Source organism: Mauremys reevesii, linkage group 11 (genome assembly GCF_016161935.1).
Source record: "Mauremys reevesii isolate NIE-2019 linkage group 11, ASM1616193v1, whole genome shotgun sequence".
NCBI classification, from domain to species: Eukaryota; Metazoa; Chordata; order Testudines; family Geoemydidae; genus Mauremys; species Mauremys reevesii.
Window position 1 is genome coordinate 26,297,962 of NC_052633.1, and position 26,904 is coordinate 26,324,865.

The 26,904-nt window shown below is 41.6% G+C and overlaps 1 protein-coding gene across 1 annotated transcript in view; it reads left to right on the forward strand.

Annotated features, from left to right (window-relative positions):
• Nucleotides 1-26,904, forward strand: part of TMEFF2 (transmembrane protein with EGF like and two follistatin like domains 2) — a 164,881-nt gene that overhangs the window by 135,494 nt on the left and 2,483 nt on the right. The window contains exons 8-9 of the mRNA XM_039495968.1: nt 20,548-20,671; nt 23,875-24,033. Of these exons, the coding sequence (XP_039351902.1) occupies nt 20,548-20,671; nt 23,875-24,033 (283 nt within the window). The remainder of the gene's footprint in view (nt 1-20,547; nt 20,672-23,874; nt 24,034-26,904) is intronic.

The window sequence follows — 26,904 nt, forward strand, 5'->3', positions numbered from 1 at the left end:
AATGAACTGCAGCCCAGCAGAGAAATATTCTCAGCCCTATTTTTATGGAACAGGAAAGTAAGGAAAAAGCTACCTTCTGGGTTCCATATGGCAGAAGTCACTGAACTGTACTAGGAGAGGGAGGCCCAGGCTATCTGCTCTTTTACAAGGTCTTGCTGTTGGATGGAGACCATAACAAAACTTTCAAAAAGAAATGAGGCCTGGCTGCTCAGAATGTACACCTGAGGGAGCTGACAGGTGCCTTACTTTGGAAAGCAAAGTCTGACACGGATCAATGGGAAATGGCAATTAAAGGATGTTGAAGTCCTGAAGAAACGTACTCCCAAGAGCCAAGGAAAGTGTAGATTGCGTAGCAGTGGTGCTGCTTCGGTGTTTTGCAATCCTTGGACCAGGCTGCGTTTAGCTTCGAATGACGACAGGGCCAACTAATGTTCTGGAACATTGGATGTTCACCTCCTTGTGTCACTAGGTGTGTGTGCCACACTTGTTCGATACGGCCGCATGTTGCATGTTTCTCCTCTTTAGCCTTTGAGCTAAATTAAGAAGCTTAAGATTTTATTGTAAAGCCAACCTCTCTGAAGCCAAACAGCCCCAGCAAGGTTATATAGGTGATATTTAAGGACTGCCATCCTGCCTCACACACAGTCCTAATCACTGGAGATAATAAATGGGGGTATTTTTGGTGTGTATTATGTAAAAATCTTACTGCATTTTTTGACCTTGGTGGCATTTTACCTTGTTTTATTATTCTTTCTTTATACTTAAAGTTGGAAGGGAAGCCATAAATGTGAGTGACCCTTAATTGGATACTGAGGTATGGCTTTTCAGTGTCTGTCATGGGAAAAGAAACGTACTGTTCTCATCACTGTGAGCTGCAGTTCGAATTTTCTAAATGGCATCTGCTGCACTAAACATTCACCCCCTGAACAACCACAAAAGGAAAATGTAATAAGAAAAGCAAGGAGATACTAAAGGTAAAGATGTAGACTCCATGGGCCCTATTGTCATCACCCTGTTTATAATGCAGCACACAGGAGAAAACCGATGCATAAAAATAGAGGCTATGGTAGGATTCATCCCTTGAAAAGTGCAACTACTTCCCTGTGCACAGGGCGGGGATCACAGCTCTGCAGCATGCCCATAAAATGTTTTCCCCCCCTTAACTACCAAAAAGTAGCAAAAAAAATGACTGAAAGTGACAGCTGTTAGCAGACAGACACCTCTCTGGGCAGTCACAGGAGAGTCAGGGACAAGTACTGCAGGGTGAGATAACTGAGGATGAGAAGAGAATATGCAAGGCTGGTGACCCAAGGAAAGCAACACAGAATGGCTGGTACCACTCTCATGGCAGCAGGAATGGGAAACAAAGAGTTCCTTCCATTCAAAGCAGCATTGCTGCATGACATTGGCAACCCAACCCTCTTTCCCATTTGTTGTCCAACCTGGGGCTGTTTCTAGATAAGCACTTATTCTGGGGACTGTCTCCTGTGTTTTTATTCTCACCACTAGCTCACCCTCCTCGTGGTGCAGCTTGCTTGGGCTTTCATTCCTGCTTAGCGGCCAACACACTAGTGCTGAGACTGGTTAGATGCAGCATCACACCCTGCTATCTCCATCAGGTGATTGTGGAATCAGGGCAAACTTTCCCTATAACATTTCCCCTCACAGCAGCCTGAACTTCCTTCATCACTTCTCTAGCGGGGAGGCATAACATACGTGCAGAGTAGCATGCTTTAAAGCCATTTCCCACTCTTGGCATCTCGTGTAAATGCAGGTGTGGTATGGAGCCGGCATATCACACAATTCCTTTTCCCTTGGCGATGCCGTCTTTACTTTCAGTCACAGCCACTTTCTTGGGGCTACAGTAGCTGGACATCACTAGTGCCTTGTGCTACCTGTTCCCCACATTGTATGATTGAATGCAAGTTGCCCAATGTTTCTTAGAATGTGGAACAAATTGCAATTTTTCGGTCCCATTTGTTGGGCTTGGGATGATCAAGTTGATCATAGGCAGATATGTTTGCTTGTGTGTTTGACTTCCACATATACAAATTCATTCTCTTTCATTTTCTTTTTTCCTCTTTCTTTCTTTTACCCCAAAGTCCAACTATTCTCTCTTGAATTCCCTTTGTCAGTTCTCTGAGGAAACATATTTCATAAGTAGAGGTGTTATCAGGAAAAAAACATTTGAAAGTGTGCCGTTCACTAGCTCGGCTGCACATGAACAATACAAAAAAGCTTGTAATCAGAACTAAAAATAAGGTAGGGCTCAGTATTGGGTCTGCAAAGCTATCAGGCTGTCAGAAGGATTGAAGGAAAAGCCTCATAACCAAAATGGCAATTGTATCCTATTTTTACATTTTGATTTTCACTAACCTTTTTATTTCTTTGTTACCAGTCAAAACTCTTTGACATTTTTGCCATTCATATTTGTTTCCAGTTGTAAATTTTTGTGTGAAGACCAAATACTAAATGCATGAAAAACCATGCTGGAAGTCCTAGAATAAGTCTAAGACCTTTTAAAATGCTGCTTTATGACATCCTTGAGCCTCCACTATGAAACAATCTGTTCAGAACTGGGTTTGCTATCGAGAATTAGAGAGACAGCATAGTATAATTGGATTAAGGGGTGCTTCTATAGCCTTCTCTGTTTGTAGTCGCTTCTCAAAATGAAACTCATGTTTTGTTTCATTGATCCTCTGCTCAGTCATACCCTGCAGCAGCTCACATAGTCTAAGGAGATAGCTCCAGGGCTGATTAAAAATGTACATGAATCCTCTTATCAAATATATATGAGCATATAGATGTTATGTACACCCCCCTCCCCCAGAATAAAATCCTTTCTTAGCTTACACTTAGGGGTGTTTCTATACATTTCTTCTCAACATAGTCATTAAAAATCAGAGCAATCCGCAGCTGGACCAACATCAACGTTCATGCCAGCCTCAACATAGATGTCACTGAAGAAATAATTTGGGGACAGTTGGGTTGCATGTTTGTAACTGAGGGCACAGTTTAGCCTTCAGAACCTTTATTGCTGCTGCTGTTGTGTCAGAAGAAAAGAACTCGGTTTGATTTTCAGATCCCAAGCTCAGTTTGTAGGGTGGGCCATTAGGAAAAATTCTAGCTTTAGTTGTAAACTGAGCACAGTTGGTATGGCAATCACTGAAAGGCAGTAAGCATAAGACACCAAAACGCCCTTTTTACTAGTAATCACTTTCATAGGTGCTGGAACTAGGGGTGCTGCTACACCCCCTGGCTTGAAGTGGTTTCCATCATATGCACGGTTTACAATTTGGTTCAGTGGCTCTTGGCACCCCCCCCCACACACACACACACACACATACCCAATACAAATGTTCTGTGTTGCTCATAGCTCATGAGTTTTTTGTTGTCATTTCCTTTGATTCTGTGCTATGCATTCATCCCATGGGCATGTTGGCACTTCCTAAGCCACTTTTCTTTCCCATGTCTTTCAGCTCCGCATACACTCTGTATCGTGCTTGAAAACTATACACAAATCACATGCACTATTTTAGGTCTCCACCTTTCTTAATGTGAAAGATAATCACAGTCATGCAGCCAGGCAGAATTCCCTTGGCCACTAAGGTCACTTACACCTTTTTGTCCCCATTCCTTCACCCCAGAAGAAAGGGGTATTTTGTTTGTGGGCAAAGCCATGTTTCTCCTCACAGCCAGAATTCTTCTATTCTTTGGGGTGGCAAAGTTGCAACCCCCCTACTTCTCCTAGGAGAAAGAAACCTGAGAAATGTCATTAATCATGCAGTCTCCTGTACTAGTGCCAGCAAAATAATCTTCCTTACTCCACCCATCAATATTCTTGACACCTGTCTTAAAACTTAGGTCATGCATATCCATCTGCCATTATAAAAGTGTCAATGTGCAAACACCTCTTTGCTATTTTTAGGGTCATATGAAAAGTATTCATCAACTTTCTGTCACCTCATCCAATTTGTCACATTTGATGCCTTCTACCAACATCCTCACTGGTCACCCTTTTTTTTTTTTTAAACAAGTCTCTTTAGGAAGATTTTTGAGACTTCATCGAGCACAGAAGAGAGTAATGTTTGCCATGCCAATCAGAGGCCAACAACTTTTGGGCTCACTTTCCCTGCAAAAACCTGCCTATTCTTTAGGAAGTGCATGTCATCTCCTCCAGGACAAGAAGCTTAGGGGTGAGTTTTCTTTATCACCTTGATGCCCATTCATGTAATAACAGGGCCAGAATCTCAGCAGATTTCAACTGGTATCGTTCTATTCAAAGCAATGGTGCAGTTTTGATTTATACAAGCTGCTGATTTGGCCCATAGATTTTTAACTAGGAGCGTGCCGCCTTCAATGATACCAGCATTCAGACCTTAAAATGACCAGGATCCCCGTCTCCCCATCTAGATAGTGTTGATAGTACAGATGTGGATGAAAACAAAGCCCGAGCTATGTATTTATTGATTTATAATAACCATACAGAAAGAATTTTGAGTCATACATCATTCAGTAGAAAACAAAACATATGACACCTACCCCACTACCACTGGAGGATGTCTGAATTCCTTCCCAACATGTAGCTTGATGTCCAGCTCTAAGCATGGGTGGGAAATTTTCCAAATTGCTTACACAGTGAAATTGAGATACTTTACCAGTGCTATTGGATTTTTTACATTAATGTACCCAGATTTAAACTCTGCCCACATACCAGCTGCCTCATCCTTATCCTTCTTTGAATAATAAGCAAAATAGATAAAATCCGTTTTCATTGTGTGGAGTTTCAGGTAGATAGGGATTTGCAGTTCCAGAGCTCCAAACAACTCTTTGACCAAGTACATGCTCTTTTTTTCAAGTGGAAGATCTGTGACAAAAATCAATACAACCCTCATAGTTATTATAATGAATCTGACCGATAACCTTTCTTAGGATGGCCACAAGCTTTCATCATGTGTCTAAGGTTTATTTATAAATATTGATTTTTATTACAGATTACCTCTAACCATTTCCTATAAAATACTCCGGTCTTGCAGTTTTGCTGTCCATGCTCTGCTTGGTCTCAAAGGTAGGGCAATAAATCAAAAAGACGTATCTAAAGCCACCACTGATAGCCACAGCGTCCAAGTTATAATAATGAGTTGTTTTGTTTTAATTTTAAGGAAAATCTTGCTTGGAAAGCATTACTTTGATTTAAACATTACTTTGGAAGTCACAGCAGCTTCTGTTTACTCAAAAAGAAAAAAAAGTGAAACCTTCATATGCAAATGTATGGCATTTCAAAATGTCATATAGCTGCATCTACATATAAATAAGCTGCTTTCTGTATTCTGCGGTAGCAAGGCTGTTTTGATATAGAAATTGGATAATGGTATACAAATTAAAACCAGTGGGATACCATTGGGCCAAGCTTTAGGAGTGTTATTTCCTTAACCATCACTGAACTAGTTTGCTAATATTGCTATCCTTTTGCACAGATAGTCATTGAGTCCAGAATAGGAGCATGGTACATAACTGGTACTTGTTTGTTTATTAAGAAGTGTAGTGAAAGCAAATATACCAGGAAAAAAGTGCATGTTCATGCTGCTCCTTACTCCACTGGTGGTTCTGTTGACCTATTGGAGACATCAGGGTTTGGATCCCAGAAGATCAGTATTGAATCTAGAGGATGGCAGGTAGTTTGGTTTCAATATAATTGTTCTAACTAATCCACCTCTGCCACCTCCAGCAATCCCATTGCCTCCTTCCTTCACTGCCATGCAGTAATATCATGGGTGGATTTGGGACTATAAAGTAGTTTTGTTCTTTGCTCGCCCTACCATTTTTTGTGTGTTGTGGAGTTGGGTTTGTTTCTCCGTTTGGTTTTTGTTCCTTGGTTTTTGAGAATAAACTGTCTCTTGTTTTAATTATACTGATGCATAGTTGGTAAGTTTGGTGGTATCAGTTCAGTTCCCAGTGTGCACATTTCAAGAGTCACTATCATTGGCACTAGTCTGCAACCTTAACCAACAGACCAAGAAGGGAATGGGCATGGAAGGTGAATTATCCTTTCAGTCTAGAGGGGAACACTTCATTCTAGGGTGGAGAAATGTATCCAGCCATTATCTGGGCTGTACAGTGGAGTCGCATCTTATGCGGGAGTTAGGTTCTAAAGTCAGCACATATGGCGAAAATCGCATCTAATCAAAATTACCCTTGAAAATCCCTTAAATCGCCCATAAAGTAAAGTATACTGTACATGGTTTTGTGTATACAACCCTGTACAGTAATATGTATAAATGTATAATGTATACAGTAATGTACAGTATATAATAGAGTACATATGCAAAATATAATTTTACAGTACTGTATTTTTAATTACAGGGGGTAATTACAGAGGGTCGTCAGGGCTTGATGTCGATCTAGGAGACAGAGGTGACAGAGAGCTTGGGTGATGGAGAGCGAATCGTAGATGAAGTGGTTGGCTCTGGTTCAGCTCAAGAAGTTGATTGCATAGGCTCATCTGCTACTGATTGTTTTTCCTTGAAAAACATGGTGATCGGCAACTGTCACTGTTGTCTCTTGAGCTGCTCAAACATTTCTTGATAGGGTCTCAAATTGTCCATAATACTAGGTGTGATTTTGAGGCTTTGTTCCATAGAGGGATCGTATTCAGAAATTAAATCATTCAGATGTTTCACTGCTTGGAACACATCAGAAAATTTATGAAGATTCCAACTTCCTGGCTCTTCTTGTTCGTCGTCATCATAGTTGTCTTCTGTAGACGATTTTCTCAGTTCCTCTAACTCTTCGTTAGTCAGTGTTTCTCTATGGCTCTCAATTAATTCAGTTTCTTCCTCAAGGATGTTGACGAAGCCATTACTACCCACTTGCCTGGCCACCTGAACAATGCATTTCACTTCTTTGTCAATGGTCGGGAAACCGTTAAAATCATTCACGCATTCTTTCCATAGGTTTCACCAATATGCATTGACTGTTTCCGGCTTGATTGTATCCTTTGCCTGTTTAATATAAGTGATGCAATCGGCAATGTTGAAGGACTTCCAACACTCCATCACATTAAGATTGGGATCAGCATCCCTAGCGCTACATATCTGTGAGAATGTAAGCCTCGTGTACGTGGCCTTGAAACAGCAAATCACGCCTTGGTCGAGAGGTTGGAGGATGGAGGTGGTATTGGGGGGGGAGAAAGACGACTTCAATGTTGTTATGTGGAAACCGGAGTGCCGTAGGGTGGCCAGGAGCATTGTCTATGATCAGCAACACTTTAAAGTCAAGTCCTTTCTCTTCGAGGTACCGCTTGACCTCCAGAATGAAACACTTCTGGAACCAATCCAGAAATAATGCTGCCGTCACCCAAGCCTTTTTATTTAATTGCCAGAACACAGGCAGGAGATCTTTGTTCTTGCCTTTTAGGGCACAGGGATTTGCAGCCCTGTAGAGCAAGCCCAGCTGCATTGCCACAAAACAACACAGTCACACAGTCTTTAGCTGCTTTGAAGCCAGGGGCTTGTCTTTCTGATTTCGAAATGTAAGTGAGGTTGGGCATTTTTTTTCTAGAAGAGCCCAGTCTCATCAGCTTTAAAAACTTGTTCCAGAAGATAGCCCTTTTCTTCTATGATTTTCTTTAATTGTTCGGGGTAGGCTTTTGCTGCCTCTTCATTGGCAGATGCAGCTTCACTAGTAGTCTGCACGTTTTTTAGGTTGAAGCGGTTCCTAAAACTGTTAAGCCAACCTTGGCTGGCTTTGAATTCCTTCTCATCAGAAGGCTGTCCCTCTTCGGCAGGACGTTTGAACAGCACGTAGAGGCTAAGAGCCTTTTCTCGCAATGTGTTGCCATTAATAGGTACATGCTTACGGTTCATGTCTTGCAGCCATAAGTTTAATGCCTTTTCAGTCTTCACTAAAGTCTTATCACGCACCTGGCTCGTCACCTTAGCAGTTATTGGAGCACTTGATGCCACAGCTTGACGAATTTCTCTCTCTCGAATCTTGATGGCACAGATGCTAGATTCGTTGTGGCCATATTTACGCGCCATGTTGTAGACTGACATATTGTCTCTCAATAAGTCCAACACAGCCAGTTTTTCCTCCAGCGTTGGAACAAATCGCTGTTTCTTCAGTTGAGCATCAGATGAAGTAGTTGGCTTACGTTTAGGGGCCATGTTGTACGAAAAATACGTATCTTTAAACACTAGAATCACACTCAGCACGGCAAGATGCTCACACTATGAGAGGCACGCGGGAACTGAGACCGACTGAGTAATCAGCAGATTCACATCGCCCATCTCATGTTCACTCTGGGGCATACTCTCATTGAGTGCAATGGTGGGTGGAATCTTGTTGTTTTTCTTTTTTTTGCTGAGTGCATATAGTTGAATTCACGCAAGTTAAATGCGCGTATGATGCGACTCACCTGTACCTCTTCTATGATAAATACAACACTTCTCATGTCTCCATCCCCAGTAGAGGACTTTGGCACACAGGCTAACAGGCTGGCACCCTCCAGATTTCTAAAATGACACCACCATTTGTAAAATATTGAATTACAATAATAATAATATTGTCTCATTCATTAAAAGTTCAGGTCCATCAATGGCTATTAGCCAGGATGGACAAGGGTGGTGTCCCTAGCTTCTGTTTGCCAGAAGCAGGGAAGGGAATGGGCGACAATGTATGGATCACTTGATGAGTACCTGTTCGGTTCATTCCCTCTGGGCCCCTGGCATTGGCTCCTGGCAGAAGACAGGATACTGGGCTAGATGGACCTTTGGTCTGACCCATTATGGCTGTTCTTACGTTTATGAGCTGCTTCATCACCTGCCTGGGGACTAAGGGGATATACAGTGAACGCCTTATTTTCCCTGTAGGGGCTACTTACCCTACCAGTCTGTGCATGGGAGCAGTGGTGCTGTGATTTAAAAAAAAAAGTGGGTGAAATAACCTAAACTAAACTCCATGTTCCCCAAATGGGAAGTGGGTAAACTCCATTTACCCGTGTTTACCCTTGACTACACTACAGGACTGCGTGGGAGGGAGAGCAGCTGCCATGGGGCCAGTAGTACCTCTCTCCCACAGGTGAGCGGCTAACACCTTGTCTCCACTTCCAAAACAGCGGACAGCATGGAGGGTGATTTAATCCGTGTCAGGTATAGGACTAACACACACAGTCCCCCCCTTGAACAATAGGGAAGCAGGAATCAAACTGGGACTCTCAATCACAATTCAGTCCCCAGTCTACTCCTATGGCAATACAACTACACACTGAACCTTACCCACGGTTTCTCCTAACCCCATGATCTAGCCCTGAGTCATTAAGCCAGAGCTTTATATAACTGTTCTTTCTCAGGATATCTGTGGGGACCGAATTTCCGACCTCTGGATCTAAGCATGAACCCCTACTGTGTTAGCTAAATGACCAGATTGCTAGTGCAATGCCAATAGCAGACTCTTAAACTTCAAGACGTGGTCTCGTCACTAGAGAGGGACAAAGAGCCATGTGTGCTAGTGTGGGAGAAATGGTTTTAAGACACATTTGTCTGGTTAGTGCTTTTTTATTTATTTTCCCTTTTAGACCTGCTAATATTACTGATTGCATCTACTGAGAGTGCAAGCGTATGGCAGCTGGTTATTGTTATTTGTGCTCCAATAGCACCTAGAGGTGCCAGATTGGGACCCCACTGGGCTAGGCTCTGTATAAACACATAATAAAACAATTCTTTCCTCCAAAATGCTTACAAGTTCAGTATAAACAGAATACAATGGATACATGAATGGGGATGGGACAGGCAAGATGGGTAACAATATGCGCTTGTTTTGACTGAACCAGCATCATTGTTGTTTATTGGAAATGGATTAACGGGTTAACTGGAATTTTGTCAAGCAATCCTCAACCTATTCAGTTGTTTCACCAGTACTGTGTATAAATGTAGGTACATTTTGATGGTTCTAAAAACTCAGAAATGTTTTTAGAATATAATTTTTTTTTCAAATATGCTGACATGCTTTGATTATTTTTGCTTGGTATGAACATCTGGGGATTATCAGTGTGTCTTTATTCATAATTTTCCATTATTAATTATGGCAGCAGACTGAATAATTATGATATACTGCTGTAAGAGGCAAAGATCTTACTATTTTTTCCAATGAATTAGAAACCATCATCTCAAACATAAAAAGTACTAAGTTATTTTTAAAACAGAAAATGGATGCTATCCTCAGTCCGGGGAACTCGTTTGCATGACAACCTTTAAAATGAATAAGTGACTGAGTCATGCAAGTGTCTTTTGTGATTGAGAAAAGAAATGAATGCAATTTAACTCAGATGGATCAATTTTTTTCCCGCTTGGTAAAATTAATAATATCAGGATGGTATTTATTACATGGTTTTCAGAGAGCTGCATATGGAAGGACATGATAGGCTAAACTGCATGCCTACTGTGACTCCACTGAAGCCATTGAGTTACTCTTGGGTGAGTTTGGCCCCATGTTGTAACATGCTGTTGAGGGGAGGTTTTCAAAGGCACATGTAGCATTTCGGTTCCCAACTGCCACTGACTGTCAATGGGAGTGGGTTCCAAAGCTCCATTTGTACCTTTGGAATCTCTCTCTCTTTAAAGCCAATTCTTCAGGCCACTGTCCAGCCCAAGTAGCACCCTGGATGCAGGGGAGGTGGAGGAAAAGGAATCTTCTTTCCAGAGCAGCAGAACAATGATAGAGCTGCTCCATAGAATAGGTTGGCCTCAGGTGCCTTCTGCACCTCTGCCATAGCAACAAGACCATACAAGAATGACACCTCTGGCTGCAGTCCATGCCTGTCTCCTTCACACTGCCATGCAGAGAGCTTCCACCCATGTCCATGTCACACAGGGTGTGTGCCCTCTACACATCCCCCCTTCAAATTCTGCCCCACTTTCATCATCCTTCAGAGTAGAACTTCACTGGTTCTGCTGATCCCTCCATGGTCACAGGGTCAGGATCTGCAACATTTTAAGAGAAATGGAACATCCAGTAAACAGTTCGTTTACTAGAGGTGGGACATGAATGGCCGTTAGTGACTAAATCGTTTCCTATTGAAATATGGTCTGTTCGTTGGAAGCACTAATCAGATGTAGGGAGTCCTGCTCTGTGGAGTGCAGACTTGAACAAAGGAAATATCTGTCTGGTCCATCAAAGCCAGTGCTTCGTTGTGAATTCTTGGTTCTTATATTGCTTCTGTCACCTTGCCATCCGAGCACCTCACATGCCTGGGAATTCTGGGTAGCTCTGCCATTAGTATCACACATGTAGCAAAATTATTTAATGGCCCTCATGAATTATCAGAGACAGGGGATTTGAGCCTAAGTGGCATCATTGCCCTACTCCTTCTGCCCATGCAGTGCAGTGGATTTCTCTGGGTTGTGGGGGCATGCCAAGGAGGGAGCTGCGCTGGGGAAGTGCTACAGCACCATTCCCCCTGCAAATGCGCGGCCACAGGAAGGAATGCTGACGCTGAAAGAATCATGGGGGAGTATCAAAGGATTTCCCTGTGGATGCATCAGCAATGTTGGCTCTGCCTCTTTGCCCCAGTCCTTGTAACCTTTCCACGCAACTATGACCATCCCGTGAGTTTTTCCACAGGATGGCATGCTCCAGGTAGGCCGTACAATCTAACTTTAGCTCTCTAGTCAACTCCGTTGCCACCTTCTAAACTCCTTTGATAAATTCCTAATCGTGAAGTGCTCAGAGCTGCAGGCAGAAATCTTGGTGCCACCTCACAACAAATGCACTGAGAAGAAATATCATTGTGCTGTTCTGTGACATTGTGCCTCGTGTGCGCTGCTCAGCACCACATTGGCTTTTCTTTCTCCCTTCAGAATAAATGTCTGAGTAGAAGTGGATGCTCTGCTCCTCCCTCTTACCCCTTAGTACACACAACATATGCACACACACAATAATTTGACCGTACTCACGCATTGTCTTTGATACTTGTATAATCTGAATTACACACTGCTTAACCATATCTCTCATTGAGAGAAGGAGAGGTTGGAATTCTTCCATGTAGGCTTTGGTGCATATCATTGGGAAAGTTGCCAGATATATATGAAAAGGGACACATTTCCGAAAGGGGTAGAGAAGTTTAAGCAAGTGGAACCGACCCAGTTAGGAAAGCAAGAGAGTCCCTTTTCCCACATTTAAATCCTCAGAAAATGTGATTTGTGAGGAGTTGCCACTTCAGTACCAATAGGAGAGCTCTGATGTAAATTTGACTGACCTCAACGGCATTTGAAGTGTTGTGTTATTATATACGTGAATTCTTCTTCATATTGTCTCCAGTGAGATAGGAATCAAAATAGCTTTAATTGAATATTTGGTATTGTGTCTTCTGTTACCATCCCATATTATGCCTACACAACTATGCAATCTTGCCCTTCTCGTGTCTATTCAGAATAGTACTACAAAGATCATTTTCCTAACCCATCTCTTCGCATCCCTCCATTAGCTGCCTCTTCATTATGGCATCAAACATAAGTGGCTTGTCTTCACTTCCCTGGCCCTAAACTGCCTGTCTCCATCTACCTGTCATAGGTTAATCATTATTGAAAGGCCATCTCCTGCCTCTTACAACCCAGGATGCCAGCCTAAAACTCTCCTTTGCCATGTTGCCTACCAAATACTTGGGCTGCTGATATCCTTAGTCCTCTGTCAACCTGGCCACTTGCCTCATTGTTTCTTGTACTCTCCTGTCAGTATCGAGCAGTTGTCTTGTGTTTTATATGCAGATTGTAAGTTCTTTGAGACAAGAACCATCTTTTTGTTCTGTATTTGAACAGTGCCTAGCACAACAGAGTCTTGGTCTAGGACTGCAGCTCTTAGACAATATGATAATACAAATAATTAATAATAATTTTGAAAGCCCTTGCTGGGGAATTTCCATTTTACAGTAGTGGTAGAACACAAAGCTTAATCTTTTTACTTAAGCCAACATTTTCTTACATGGTCATTATCTATTAATTGAGTGCCAATACTGTGCGCTGCGCTCTAGGAAACAGAGAGAATGACATGAGACTCTATAACCTGAGGCACTGATCTTGCATGTTCTTAATCACATAATAAGTCTCATTGATTGAGATGGGACTATTCATATAATGTCGGATTAGACTGTTCTCAAACATATACAGTTCCCACTTTGCCAGATTTTTGTCTGTTCCATCCAGGGTAGCTCATTTGACATGAATGGAGTTATTCCAATTTTTCCCTGGTGTGACTGAGATTTAAATCTAGCCCACTGAATTCAAAGGAAGTCTGGGGACTGTGAAGACTGCAGGATCAGGATTTAGATTGCATTTTCTCTGCCCTGTGTAGAGTATGCTCCTGTTCTTAGATAAATTCTTTCTTCATTTGTATCTCAGCTTGTATTAAGAGTTTTACATGAGATTCAAACAATGTTTATTAGCTTCAAAATATGTGTGCATAGATACAGATGCATAGTTAGACTGAAATTAACAAAGTAAAAAGAATACTAAATACAGTTGCAATAATTTTTTGAGATGAAATCAACATGCCCTTAAACATACGTATTAAGGAACATAGACCAGGTATCTGTAAATGGATGTCGTTTATTTAACATTTTCTAAGACATTCCTTCAGTGGAAACAAGGTCTCTAAGGCCAGCCATCTGTTATTACATCATAGATTAATATCCATTTTAATGGTCCTGTTGTGCTAGGCACTGTTCAAATACAGAACAAGAAGATGGTTCTTGTCTCAAGGATCTTACAATCTGAATATAAAACACGAGACAACTGGTCGATACTGACAGGAGAGTACAAGTAACAATGAGGCAAGTGGCCTGGTTGACAGTCAGTGGACCAAGGATATCAGCAACCTGACATGTAACAGTATCACATATTATCACATCAAGTCAAAATATTCTATTTATTTTTATGTTTATATTAGAAACCAGGATGCCCGCCTAAAATTGAGTAGCTGCTACTTAGTACAGATTGAAACATTTTACCTTATTTTCTAGATCAAAGTGTCTCCCATTTGTGTTGTAATGAAACAGATTGACGCTTTGACAGTTTCAGTAAGAAAATAAGTTAAGCACTTGATGACGAATTAGACAAGCAGCTGTTTTCAGTATCCTAGAAAAATAATTCCAGGTTAACACAAGGATATTGAAAACAGCTGCTTCTCATATTAGTACACTGAGAGCTTATCTTCTTTTCATGTTGAAAGTGTCAGTTGTCAGTCTGTTTCATTACAACACAAACAGGAGACCTTTTCAACAAGAAAAGAAGATGTGAAGCTTCAGTCTTTACTAAGGAGCATCTATTCTTAGTGATTTTAGAAGTAAAACAATGTCATTTTATGATCTGTGAGTAGTACTGCATAATATGGCATCACTTGACATGGTATGACACATCGTGTTATGCACTGTTAGCACTGACATGTCATGAAATTTGTCAAAATAATACAAATACTGTGAAAGTGAAAAAACCCAACATAAAATAAATATTGAAATGAAAAATTCATTGTGAAATAGAATTTTGATTTTTTCTAAAATGAATGTTTTTAAGCCAAAAATTTTGCTTCATGGGAAACTTCATTAAAATCAATACAATTTCATTAAAATATTGGTTTTGTTGAAATGACATTTTCTGATGGAAAACTGTTTTGAAGAAAATTTTCCAGCCAGCTTTACTAATAAACTAGGTCTGGCGGGGTGGGGAGAAATGTGATATTTCTTTTCAAAATAAAAAATTGAGGTATACTTCCAGATATGTCAAGAATCACATATGCTCAGAGAAAGAAACTATTAATTCTACAAGCTGAATTTTCCTCTTCGGGCTTTCTATTTTATTTCCATCTAAATTTGATCTTAGCAAATTTCAGAAAAAGTATGGATTCCATTATTTGGATGAAAATAAAGCTTTCCTTACCACCTAGTTGTCTAATAAGGATATATATAGCATGCTTGAAATTTGAAGATGAGCTATCAACCTTAATGTTACTGCAATTTAATAAACTTTGAACTCATGTCTAGTATTGCTCTCTGCCAGAAAAAAAGAAGTATGACTTTAAATTTAAGCTTTGCTCTCTGTAGATGTGAGATTGGTGCTGAAGATGAGCTCCTCAGTTTAGGGCTGTAATCTGATTAGTTTAAATATATGCCTGCAGTATCTGCTTTTTGAATAATCACAAATTATGCTGGGAAAACCCCGTTATTTCTTCTCCTATGAGGCCTGGAGACCTGTTTTGCTCAGTTATAACCCCCTGGGTATCATAAAGTCTTTTTTATTTCATCAGTGGTCTAAATGTTAAAGAAAATGGCTTTGCTTTATGGGTCTTATTTCAGTAATTATTATTGAATGATGAACAGTGAATGAACCACACATGACAAATGTTCGTCTCATTGCTTAATGCATCTCTGGAAGGTGCTCTGATAGAATTATGTTATGGTAATGAGTATTTGAGCCTAGAAATGATTTAAAAAAAATAAAAGCACATTGCAATGTTTTGACGGTTGGGTTTTTTTTAATTGCAGTGATTTTTGTAGCTCATCAATTCAAAATGAATCAGCTTTTAGTGAATACTTTATTTTGGATTCGGGTCTCCTCGAGTCTGTAAAAATGAATCTTATTATCTGTGCAGTGAAAAAAAAATTGGCAATACATGGGGAAGGTCTAAGGTTTCCATGCAGGAGAAATATTCTGGTTGGGAAACAAAATGCTCCCATATCGCACAATTGTTAGAGAATTTGTTAAATTGTATGAACTCTGCTTTCATCCTGTTTGGGATGTTCTTCTGTCTTTTGAATAACTTAAACTGCAGATCAAACTAGAAATGAGGTTTTCTACCATTCTGTAGCTTTATGCTTGGTAAGATAAGGAAAGGAAATCTTAAGAGCTCAATATCTAACTGCTTTAGAGAAGACTCTAATCAACAAGAGGGACTGTAAATGATTCATTTCTAAATTTCATGTTTTCCTCCTGTCTGGATTAAAAGATAAAGCATTATATGGAGCATTCGTAAATCCTGGGCTAGTCCATTTCTGATCCAGTCAAACATTCTCCATCACAGTATTACACTTATGGATTTACAAATTATTGGGCCTAGGTTATATTTTGCGGTGTGCTAGGGGCTAGATGCACAATGTACTGTTTTTCACACAAGACATGACCACACGAGGAGGGAAAAATCATTCCTTCTCCTATATGAAAGGTGATTGCCATCCCCTGTGCCCTGAAACCATAGAGAACCCTCCACAAGTTCAGGGATATGCCTTTATCCACTTTCACCCTGGCCAACACAGTTACATTTTCCCCAAAGGTAATGCGGGCTAAATTCCTCTCCACACTGCGAAGTCGTCCCCCACTCCTGCTCCAAAGGGTATCCTACTGGTGGGGGAAGTCCTGGCATGGTAATGTTGCCCACAAATTGGAGAGAAGCAGGGATTCTTGTGTTAGTAAGCTAGCCCAGGGCACAGGGCCACCCACAGACAATTCTAGGCCATCTGCAAATTCCCCAATATCCACCAGGCTTGGAAGAAAAAAATGCTGCTCTCTGCTTATTTTGCAGGGACACGAACCTCATTCCATAGCCTTGTTAGCAATGACTGAATCTCCAAATATAAACAATGGATATTACCAATGGACACAGCTGGCCAGAACTGAAAATGCTTCACCCTCAAGTTTAGACAGTACCCAACCATGTCCAACACCGCAACAGCTGACATGTCTTTCTACTGACAGGTGTATTTCTTACTGTAGCCAGGCTCAGGAGGGAACCTTGGGGAGTGTTTCTCCCATGAGGCCCACTGTGGCTATGTTTCCCCTCAAAAGGGAGCAGTCTGGTCCATGCAAAGGAACTATGCATCGTGATACCTAGTATCCCACAGTGTTTCATTACCAGCAGCCTTTCCAAAGGTAAGACAGCTACATCACGATGAAGGGCTCAGTTAAGGGCCTAGATAGATTACTTGTATTAAAATATGTATGTATGTTGTGGTGAACAGTGGCTAACAAAAAATGGGACAATAATGTAGCAGCCACTCCCCATTGTATCCTCACACAGGAACTGCCCATAACCTACACAGCCAGGTAGGCTAATGCTGCTTATTTCAGTGTTAGATACCCCTCCATAGTTCTTATCACCCTGGTCAGGAGTATGGTAGCACAGCAACAAGTAAACAGTACTGCTGGGCAGAGAAGAGCCTTTGAAAGATGTTGACACTGCAGGTACTTTGCACTGATACCACAACTCGTGCAAGTTTGTACCAGACCCGCAGGCTTCGAGTCGCTAGCCCTTCTTCCGCTGCTGCAAATTCCTTGATCAAGCAGGACAAAGAAGGGCTACTTCTGCATCCTCAGCCTGGTGCACTATTTTTCACCCCCTTCCTATTTTTCACCCCCTTTCCTGCCCTATATTCTGACACGTCCTTACAAAATCCTAAATATGAAAGAGGGCTTTGCCTGTTCTAGCAATATCTATAGTTTGGCCGCTCCTCAAGGTTTTCCGGGATTGCGGTTTGCTTTTATCTCTTTTAAGATAAGGAAGAATACTCAACTTTATTAGTGCAAGTTGTGAAGATAGCAGAATTCTCTTTGGACGGTAGTGATGGGGAAAAATGCATTATGAAAAATTGAATCTTGGATCTGCTATACCTGTTTTTCCCAAAGGCAAGATAATACTTAAGCATACCTCATGCTAGCGTGGCTGAGCTACAGAGCTGAACATAAATTATCATTGTTTTATTAAATCCAAGGAAAATGCAAATCTTTTGTTATTGCTTAAATTTATTTCTGTCAATGTCAGATATCTATCATAAGAGAGATCCCTCCATTATTCACTTGGTTTTTCTGGATAGCATTATTACTGTTGATAAAATATATTTTAAAATATTTCTGGCATACTCTGATATTATTATCATAGATGAGAATGCACAACCATGTAAAATTAAAAAAAAATTAGCCTTAAGTGTTTCATTAGGGCCAGAATGTGCAATTAAGAGCACAGTCTCTGTCCAAAGTACAAACACTTAGAGCTAGGCAGGAAATGGATTTCCCATCCTGTGAATTTTTTTGAGATTTTGACAGTTTTTTCCCATCCCGAATCAGGACAAGAAGTCAAAATCTTGAAGATTTTTGTGAACCAAAAGCCTGAGAAAAAATTTGGATTGGGTCATTCAAAACATGTTGTTTTGATGATTTCAGGGTATTTCGTTTCAATTTTGACCCCTTCATTTCTTTTTCTTTCTTTTTTTCTTTATTAAAAGTTAACTTAAATTTGGAAATAAAAATTTATTTCAAACTGAAAAAAAAATTGAACTTTTTGGTTTCAAAAATATCAGAATGTCCCATTTTGACAAGTACTAAATTGGATGTTTAAACAATTAAAACATTTTTTTTTTCAAAACAGGAAATTTATTGAAAACGATCCTTTCCTGCAAACATTTTCACTTTTGACAACTCAGCATTTTCTGACTAAAAAGCATTTCATCGAAAAATTCCCAGCCAGCTCTCTAGAAGAGAGTCCACCATTTTGCATTATTTAGTCCACTGATCCCAGTGCACCTGGCCTGCTGTGTAAACCTGGGCAACTGGGGATTGGGCTGTGTCTTTTCCATGCCCCTTTCGTCTGATTCCTCCCTTTCCCTCCTGGCCTTTTGGGGTACATTTACACTGCAATAGAAGATCCAGGCCAACAAGTCTCCGGGCCTGGGTCAACTGATTTTGACTCATGGGATTCACGCCACAGGTTAAAAATAGCAGTGTAGGGGTTTGGGCGAAGGCTGGGGAAACCTGGCAAGGGCGGATGGTTACACTGTAGCACAAACCCAGGTCAGTTGAGCCCAGCTCTGAGACTCGGTGACAGGTGGGAGGTGGTTGTAGTATAGACATAGCACTTGGTAGGACCTTGGGGTCCCTCATGTGTAGATCCTGCCTTTGTGTCTGGCCTTGCATAGGGGCATTGAGGGAGAATGTTCTCTCTCTCTCTCCCCACACCCAGGCCAGGGCCAGATAATCTGACGTTCGACATATTAAAAAAAAATACAGATATAAGTCTATGAAGTATGCGCCGAAATCCCTAAGCCAGATAGGACAACTTTGAATATATTTATCAAGTGTAGTTAACAGTTGATGTTCTACCAAATGAGAGTGAGTATATTGCAGATGGTGCTTAGGCATTTAAACACATTGTGTAAATGTTAACCATAGACTCATTTCAACCTAAATTCATATTTGGAGCTTTCAATTTACTGGCAACATTGGGGTAAATATTTTCTTTGATTCATATGTTCAGTGCCCATCTAATGCTTGTAGAAATATACCTGTGCACATTGCAAGAGACAATATAATAATGTTGTATGTCTCATCCAAGGATCTCACAGCACTTTATGAGAATTAAAGAATTTATCCTCCCAAGATCCACTACAGAAGAAGGGATCCCATTTTACATCTGTGGAATCTGAAGCACAGAGTTGTTAAGCAACATGCCTAGTGTCACACAGAGTCTATGAGAGAACTGAGAATAAAAACCAGGATTTTTAAGTCCTAGTCCTGTGCTTTACCCACAAACCCATCTTTCATCTCACTCAGTGTATTCCACTGAGCATAGACTCACAGGGTTAGAAGGGACTGCAAGGGTCATCTAGTCCAACTCCCTGCCAAGATGCAGGGTTTGTTGTGTCTAAACCATCCAAGACAGATGGCTGTCCATCCAGCCTCCTTTCGAAAACCTCCAGGGAAGGTGCTTTCACAACCTCCTTAGGCTGTCTGTTCCATTGTCCTACTATTCTCACAAGAAGGGTTTCCTGAGATTTAATCCAAATCTGCTATGCTGTTGTTTAAACTCATTCCCTCTTGTCCTGCCTTCTGAGGCAAGAGAGAACAATTTTTTACCATCTCTTTTATAGCAGCCTTTCAAGTATATCAATGTCCAGATTCTTCCTAGCCCCGCATGATTCTGAGGAGAGAGAATTTAAAGGATAACAGATATTATTGGACATTTTTAATGGAATATTTTGTGATCATTTTTTTTTAAAATAGCAAAATTAGGTTTTCTGGCAACACAGTGCACAAACCTAAAGGGAATTCTATAAGCAAAAGAATCACAAAATAGCTTACAAAGCTCTGCATCTATGCTAGGTGATTCCTGTCTAATACACCTGTACCTCGATATAACTCTGTCCTCGGGAGCCAAAAAAATCTTACCGCGTTAAGAGGTGAAACCGCGTTATATTGAACTTGATTTGATCTGCCAGAGTGCGCAGCTTCGCCCCCTGCCCCCCGAGCGCTGCTTTACCGCATTATATCCGAATACGTGTTATATCGGGTGGCGTTATATCAGGGTAGAGATGTATTATTCCTGTTCAAGCATAGATTTCTGGGTTGCAAAATCATTTCAGTATTTCTCTTTCTTTTACAACTAAATAGGAATTTTTCACATCTTGCTCTTTTGAATTTTTCCCATATTGTATCTTGAGCCCTTAATGCCATGTTTCTTCTCACCTCCCCTTACCACATGCTTCCATGTTGATGTTCTTTTCACCTGTGTTCACAGAGAATGCAAATAAACTGGAAGAAAGTGCAAGAGGGATTTACATTCCTTGTCCAGAACACTACAATGGCTTCTGCATGCATGGGAAGTGCGAGCACTCTACTAATATGTTGGAACCATCTTGCAGGTAACACTTTTCCTCCAGAGCAGATGTGATAAGCTGAAGATGTAGCGTTGCTAATGTGTAATCAAGATGCAGTGTGGAAAATAATTATTAGCCAAAAACCCTTGTATGGTAAAGCACCTTAGACCTAAATTATGCAGCAGAATTGCCCTGAATTATGCCACAATGTCAATCGATTATAAAAACATGAAATAGCCTTAAGACATATTTAAATATTTTTTTAAAATGCACCACAAAGTGCAAGCGTAGCCAATGGGTGCTTTTCCTTGACTTGTAGCACTGAAATCTAGTATTCCCTGATATTTTCACAATGAGCAAACTTTAAAAAGTGAAGAACTGCATGAAAGACAACTTCTTACAGCTTTGTGAGCAAGGTGACTTAGAAAGAGGTTTGGGCAGGGAGGAGGAGTGGTGGTTGAAGCATCTCCCAGGCTTCCCTTTAGCAGTGAAAGTTTAATTGAGGTGGTTAGGATTTCACTTCAGCAGTTCTTGTTCCCACCATATTCACTTGGCGAAAGTATGGAGATGAAGTGCACATTTGCTGCAGCTGTTGTTTTGAGGCATACAAGATGGAGATTGGAGATCCTTGGAAGCTCTGCATGGAGGGTATCTGCTCCTGCAAATCTCCCCTAGATCCTGTGGTCCATTTTGCCCTTGGTTGTCCATGCTTCCACCCAGCCACACATTATCCTCTCCTGGTTCCAAGGCTTAGAGGCATGTAGTGACTGTTGCATGCCTCCCCTTACTCTAGCCTGGAGCACAAAGCTCAGTGAGCGCCACCACCATCTCTAAGACAGGGTCCAGGCAAACTCTCCAAGTCTCTTAGAGTTGCTAGTGCCATTCACCTGAAAGGTTTCCCTTGTGATGCCTCCCCGTTCCACTGCCAGCAGCACTGGAGCCAGCCCAGGGGAACAACTAACCTCTCTTTTGTGGGAAATCAGACAGGGAAGAAGGTAGCAGGACAGGGGAACAGCGAGGAGAGAAACAGACTTTGTGTGGCAGTGGGCAGAATAAACAGGGATTTTAGTGGCAGTTGGACAAATAGGTAAATTATGTGTTCATTTGCAGGGCCTTCAGTGGGTAATCTGCATCGGAGTCCAGCGCCAGATGGCCTGTACCCCAGCAAGGGAAACATATCAAACGTGGGTTATTTTTGGCGTTCTCGTCCCAAAGCACAGGGAGTTCTAGCATCAGAGGGGATTTGGGGATCTCCAGGAAGGATCTCAGCACCATCTCCTCCCACTGAGGTCAATGGGAGTTGAGGGCACTTGGGCCCAGTCAGGAGGCACACCACATCTGTCAGGGTTTGGCTCTATTGCCCCCTGTGACAAGTTTATCCCTAAGACTTTGTTGCACATTAGCAAATAAAACATTCTAGCCTGAATCCTGGCCATGCTGTGACCATTTTGCATTGCTATGGCACAAAGATGACCTAGACCCAGCAGGCCTGGCCCCCAAGGATCTCACCTGCATAGGGATGTCCTAGGACAAGAGCCACCAGAATTGCTCCTCCCACCTCTCTTGTTGCATCGGGCGGGGGTGGGGGGGTTGCTGTAAGAAAGAGCATGGTTGAGGCTCCCCTGAACCTCAGTGATCCCCAGCTGCCCCACAGCTCCTTGGCAGCATCAGCAGGTGGTGCAGGTGATGGCTGCATTCAGGAAGCTCTGACCTGTGCCTGGGGACCACCTTGGTGCAGAGCAGTGCCAAGATTGGGTAGTGCAAAGGCCAATACTTAGATCTGAAACCAGACAAATGCAGCTTGGACATAAGGAACACATTGTTAGTAGTCAAGTATCAGAGGGGTAGCCGTGTTAGTCTGGTTCTGTAGAAGCAGCAAAGAATCCTGTGGCACCTTATAGACTAACAGATGTTTTGCAGCATGAGCTTTCGTGGGTGAATACCCACTTCTTGCATTTTGCATTGCTATGGCACAAAGATGACCTAGACCCAGCAGGCCTGGCCCCCAAGGATCTCGCCTGCATAGGGATGTCCTAGGACAAGAGCCACCAGAATTGCTCCTCCCACCTCTCTTGTTGCATCGGGCGGGGGTAGGAGGGGTCCACTGCTTGCATCCGAAGAAGTGGGTATTCACCCACGAAAGCTCATGCTGCAAAACATCTGTTAGTCTATAAGGTGCCACAGGATTCTGCATTGTTAGTAGTGCGGGTGATTAGCATTGGAATGAGCTACCAAAGGAAGTGGCAGATTCTCCGTCTCCCGATGTCTTCAGATCCAGACTGGAGGCCTTTCTGGAAGATACGCGTTAGCCAAACACAAGTTATTGGACTCGGTCTGGGGGTAACAGGGTGAAGTGTAATGGCCTGTGATATACAGGAGGTCAGACTAGATACCCTAATGGTCCCTTGTGTCCATAAACCCTATGAATCTATTGGTTCTTCCCTCTGTGGAGAAGGGGTCTAGGAGCCAAGGAGACTGCTGTGGCCTTGGGGCTAGGGTGATAATAGCAGCTGTAAAGCAACCGAACTTGGTGGTGCAGCGGGTGCCTGTTTTCCCCTCCCCCGGCTCCTGACGAACAGGCCTGGTGCATGGTCCAAACATTCGGGCTCTGTGGGGTGTGTAGGATTTTGCCTTGTACAGGAAGTATGGGGAAAGCAATAGCCAAAGAGTAAAAGAAACTATCCTAGAGGCAGCCCAGTGTCATCAAAACCAAATCTTTCCCCAGACAAACATGTTGGTGTAGGTTGATGAAAAATGTTAATTAAACCAATGCATGGCTTACCTGTGAATCCAAAGAAAAAGCAAATATTCCTGCACAGCCCTCAGCTTTTCAGGACTATCATTTATTTCTCCTACTCTTTCTCTATCTTGTAGACTGGAAGCTCTTTGGGGCAGGGACTGTCCCTTACTCTGTGTGTGTGCTTAGCACAATAGGGTCCCGATCTAGGGTGGGGGCTCTAGGTGCTCCCCTAATCCACATAGTCACCACATTTAAGACATCCAAGTATCTATGTATCTCATTATCCTAGCCACTTAGTGTTTTGAGATAAAAGCAGTCCTTGCGTAACCTGGAAATATAATCTACAGCCCTTTTTTTAAAAAAAAAAAAAAAGCCCACACAGTGTCTGCCAAGCAGTCCTTTCGTACACAGAGCCTCCCTCTCAAGTTCTAATCAGGGGCATAGTCTGTCCCTCTGCTAAAGGGGATGCAGGATGTCTAAGTAACAGGATAAACATCTTTCATTGCAGGTGTGATGCAGGCTACACTGGACAACACTGTGAAAAAAAGGACTACAGCGTTTTATATGTGGTTCCAGGGCCAGTACGATTTCAGTATGTCTTAATAGCAGCTGTGATTGGAACCATCCAGATTGCTATCATCTGTGTTGTAGTCCTCTGCATTACAAGGTCAGTATCACTATGTTTTTGCAATAGAAGAAAAGAGACTTTGTTTATCCCCACTTGATTCTCCAATTACACAGACTAGTACATTTGCACTCGGATAACAAATCCCACTTAATTCACTGAAGTAGGAGAAAGAATTGTTTGGTCCCAGTGCTGATTTATTTATCATGACTGTATTTTCAGTACCAATTTAATCAGACTTAGGCCACACCAGCACATATAGCAAATGAAGTTTCATATTTTATATTCAGATGCTTGCATAAAATATTGTTCATATAAATAAAGGGAATATAAATGAGGCAACTGGATCAACAGTAACTAAATAAATCTAGTTCTACCTGTGTATGTATTTCTAAAGAGCCCATCACTGTAGCTCCAATCCAGGAGAGCACTTAAGCACATGCATAACTTTAAGCCAACTGAAATTATTTTAATGAAGGGGACAGCACACGTGCTTAAAGTTATGCATGTGCTTTGGTGTTTTTCTAGATGGGGACCTAGATAAATATCCAGGCGTAACATTGCATTTTTGTAAATAAAGAAGAAGCGCTTATTAGCATGGAAACTGTGGTCTCAAGGTAGTTCAGAATTAATGCCAAAGTGTAATTATTCTTCTTGTGCCCACAAGTGCTACTGTATGTCCTCACTGACCCAGTTTCATTGTTTCTGGAAGAGTTCAGAGTGAGCCCTGGCCACTGAGTTTCTCCAGGCTTTTGTCAGAAATCACAAGGTGAAACTCATTCAGCCCTCGTACAGCTCCACCAATAAATCAGATTGAAAAGGAATTTATTTCTAAACAAAAGAGAGGAAAATAAAACACAGGTATCATACCTCTATAGAAACTAAAAACTCTAATATATCTCAGTATCAGTGTTGCACTGTCTAGTTAGAGGACAAGTGCAGCATTTGCTCCTGGAAAAGACAAAAAAATGGTTAATAAATCCTCCCCGGCCTAAATGCGTAAAGCAAAATCATCTGATGAAGCTTTGAGCTGCTTTCTGGCCAAGCTGAGTCCATCAAGTCTACTACTCTTAACGATAGATGCCAGAAGAGGCAATGGATTATATTAAAGTGGGTTACAGGGAACATGGAGATAATTCATACCAAAAACAGTGTACATACAAAAGGAGATGGAAAAATAACTGATTAATGGGAAAATGCACCATGTCATTTTCTTTTAGTGACTCTAGTTTTTTCACCTTCAGGCAACCTAGCAAGGTAGAGCGGGTGAGCCGAGGAAAAGATATGAATCCTTCCTACTTAACAGATTTAGATTAGGATCTATGGTACTGCAATCTAGATAACACATCCCACTGATATTTTTAAAATGTGTTAGCACCTCCCCGCATGTTCTAATCTGGTTAATTTGTAATTTTTGACCTTTTTCTATAATGTGTGTGATTATTGCAAAACAGCCTCCAAACCTCACTTAACAATTTGGGCTACATTTCAGATACAGAGACCTAAGTGCCCTAAGAAAGGTACATGCAGTTTGCAACTTCCAAGTGTTCTGGTTGCAAGTGCACATGCGACTGTATGATTTGCACAAGTATGGTTTAGTGAACGTGAGTGTATTGGCTTGAACTCCAGGACATTCCAATGCATGAACTCTTCAAAGTAGGAAACACAATAAAAATATGACTAAAAATCCTTATATGAGAGAAGAAGTCAAACGTGAACCCGTAGACTGTCTTATGGCCAAATTCTCGGCTAGCGACTGATTAAGTTTCATCAGTTTGCACAAGCACGGAATTTGGATCTCCGCATCTAAAACTTGTAATTGTGTGCTATTAGCCAATATTATTATTACTAATCATTTATTTGTTACTATTATTAAAATCATGCATGTAGCACTGCAAATTCTTGTGGGACTTTCCAAAGCTGAGCATTTCTGAGAGGCGCCCAAAGCCTCCAGCTCCCACTGACGTTAGGAATCACAGTAATGCTCAGAGTTGTTCAGGACTGAGCCCATAGTGAGACACTGTCTCCACACCAAAGACCTTCCAGCTTGACAGACAAGACAAGACAAAGACAGAACAGTGTAGATGAAGGAGGACTTGGAAATATAATTATATTATGCGCAGCATTGTCCTGTCTCTCAGCACTTTTCTTTACTGCTTTGTAATTATGGCAGTTTATTTGTGCAAATAACTTGATTAAAAATGAATGGATTGTGTGCTTTGCCTGCTAGGATTACACGATCACTGACTCAAGCCGTCCTGTGAGCCTCAGCTGGCTAGAAGGCAGGAGGCCTGTGTCCTAGTTCCTAGTTTACATTATTTTAACGCGTATGTTCATAAATAAACATGGATCTCACACTGAGCGCATCACAAAGCTCGGTTTACTTCAGGTGACTGAAGGAGTCAAGGACCCAGTGGCTCAACTTCAGCTCATCACTGAGTCTATAGAACCAGACTCTGTTCTGAACACAGCTAAGGACACTTCATCTGAGCCAGCCACAGGTAGCATACACTTAGATCCCATATTGTACCATGTTTTACTAACTTTAGCAATTGGAGTAGTGGTACCTCAAGTTCCTTGGTACTGGTCACCTTTCTTAAAATAACTTTGTTCCCATTAGCTGGTAGTCATCTGGAGTAGAGGTTTCGCTTTGCATTATGGACTCACAATGTGTATATGTTTTCATTCAAGGAATTTGTTTCATAAAATTAAGCCTAAAGTTCCACTTGACTTTGGACCCCATGATCACACAGTCATTATGTGAGTTCATTGTGGAGCGACCCTTCTGGATCCCACTGCTTCCAGCTGGGCCATCGCTTCCGTCTCATAGTCCGAATCCACTCTTTTGCTGAGAGATGGGTTTGGATACACTGAGCGAAGGTCTTTTTTCCAGTGCTAGCACCCCACCACTGC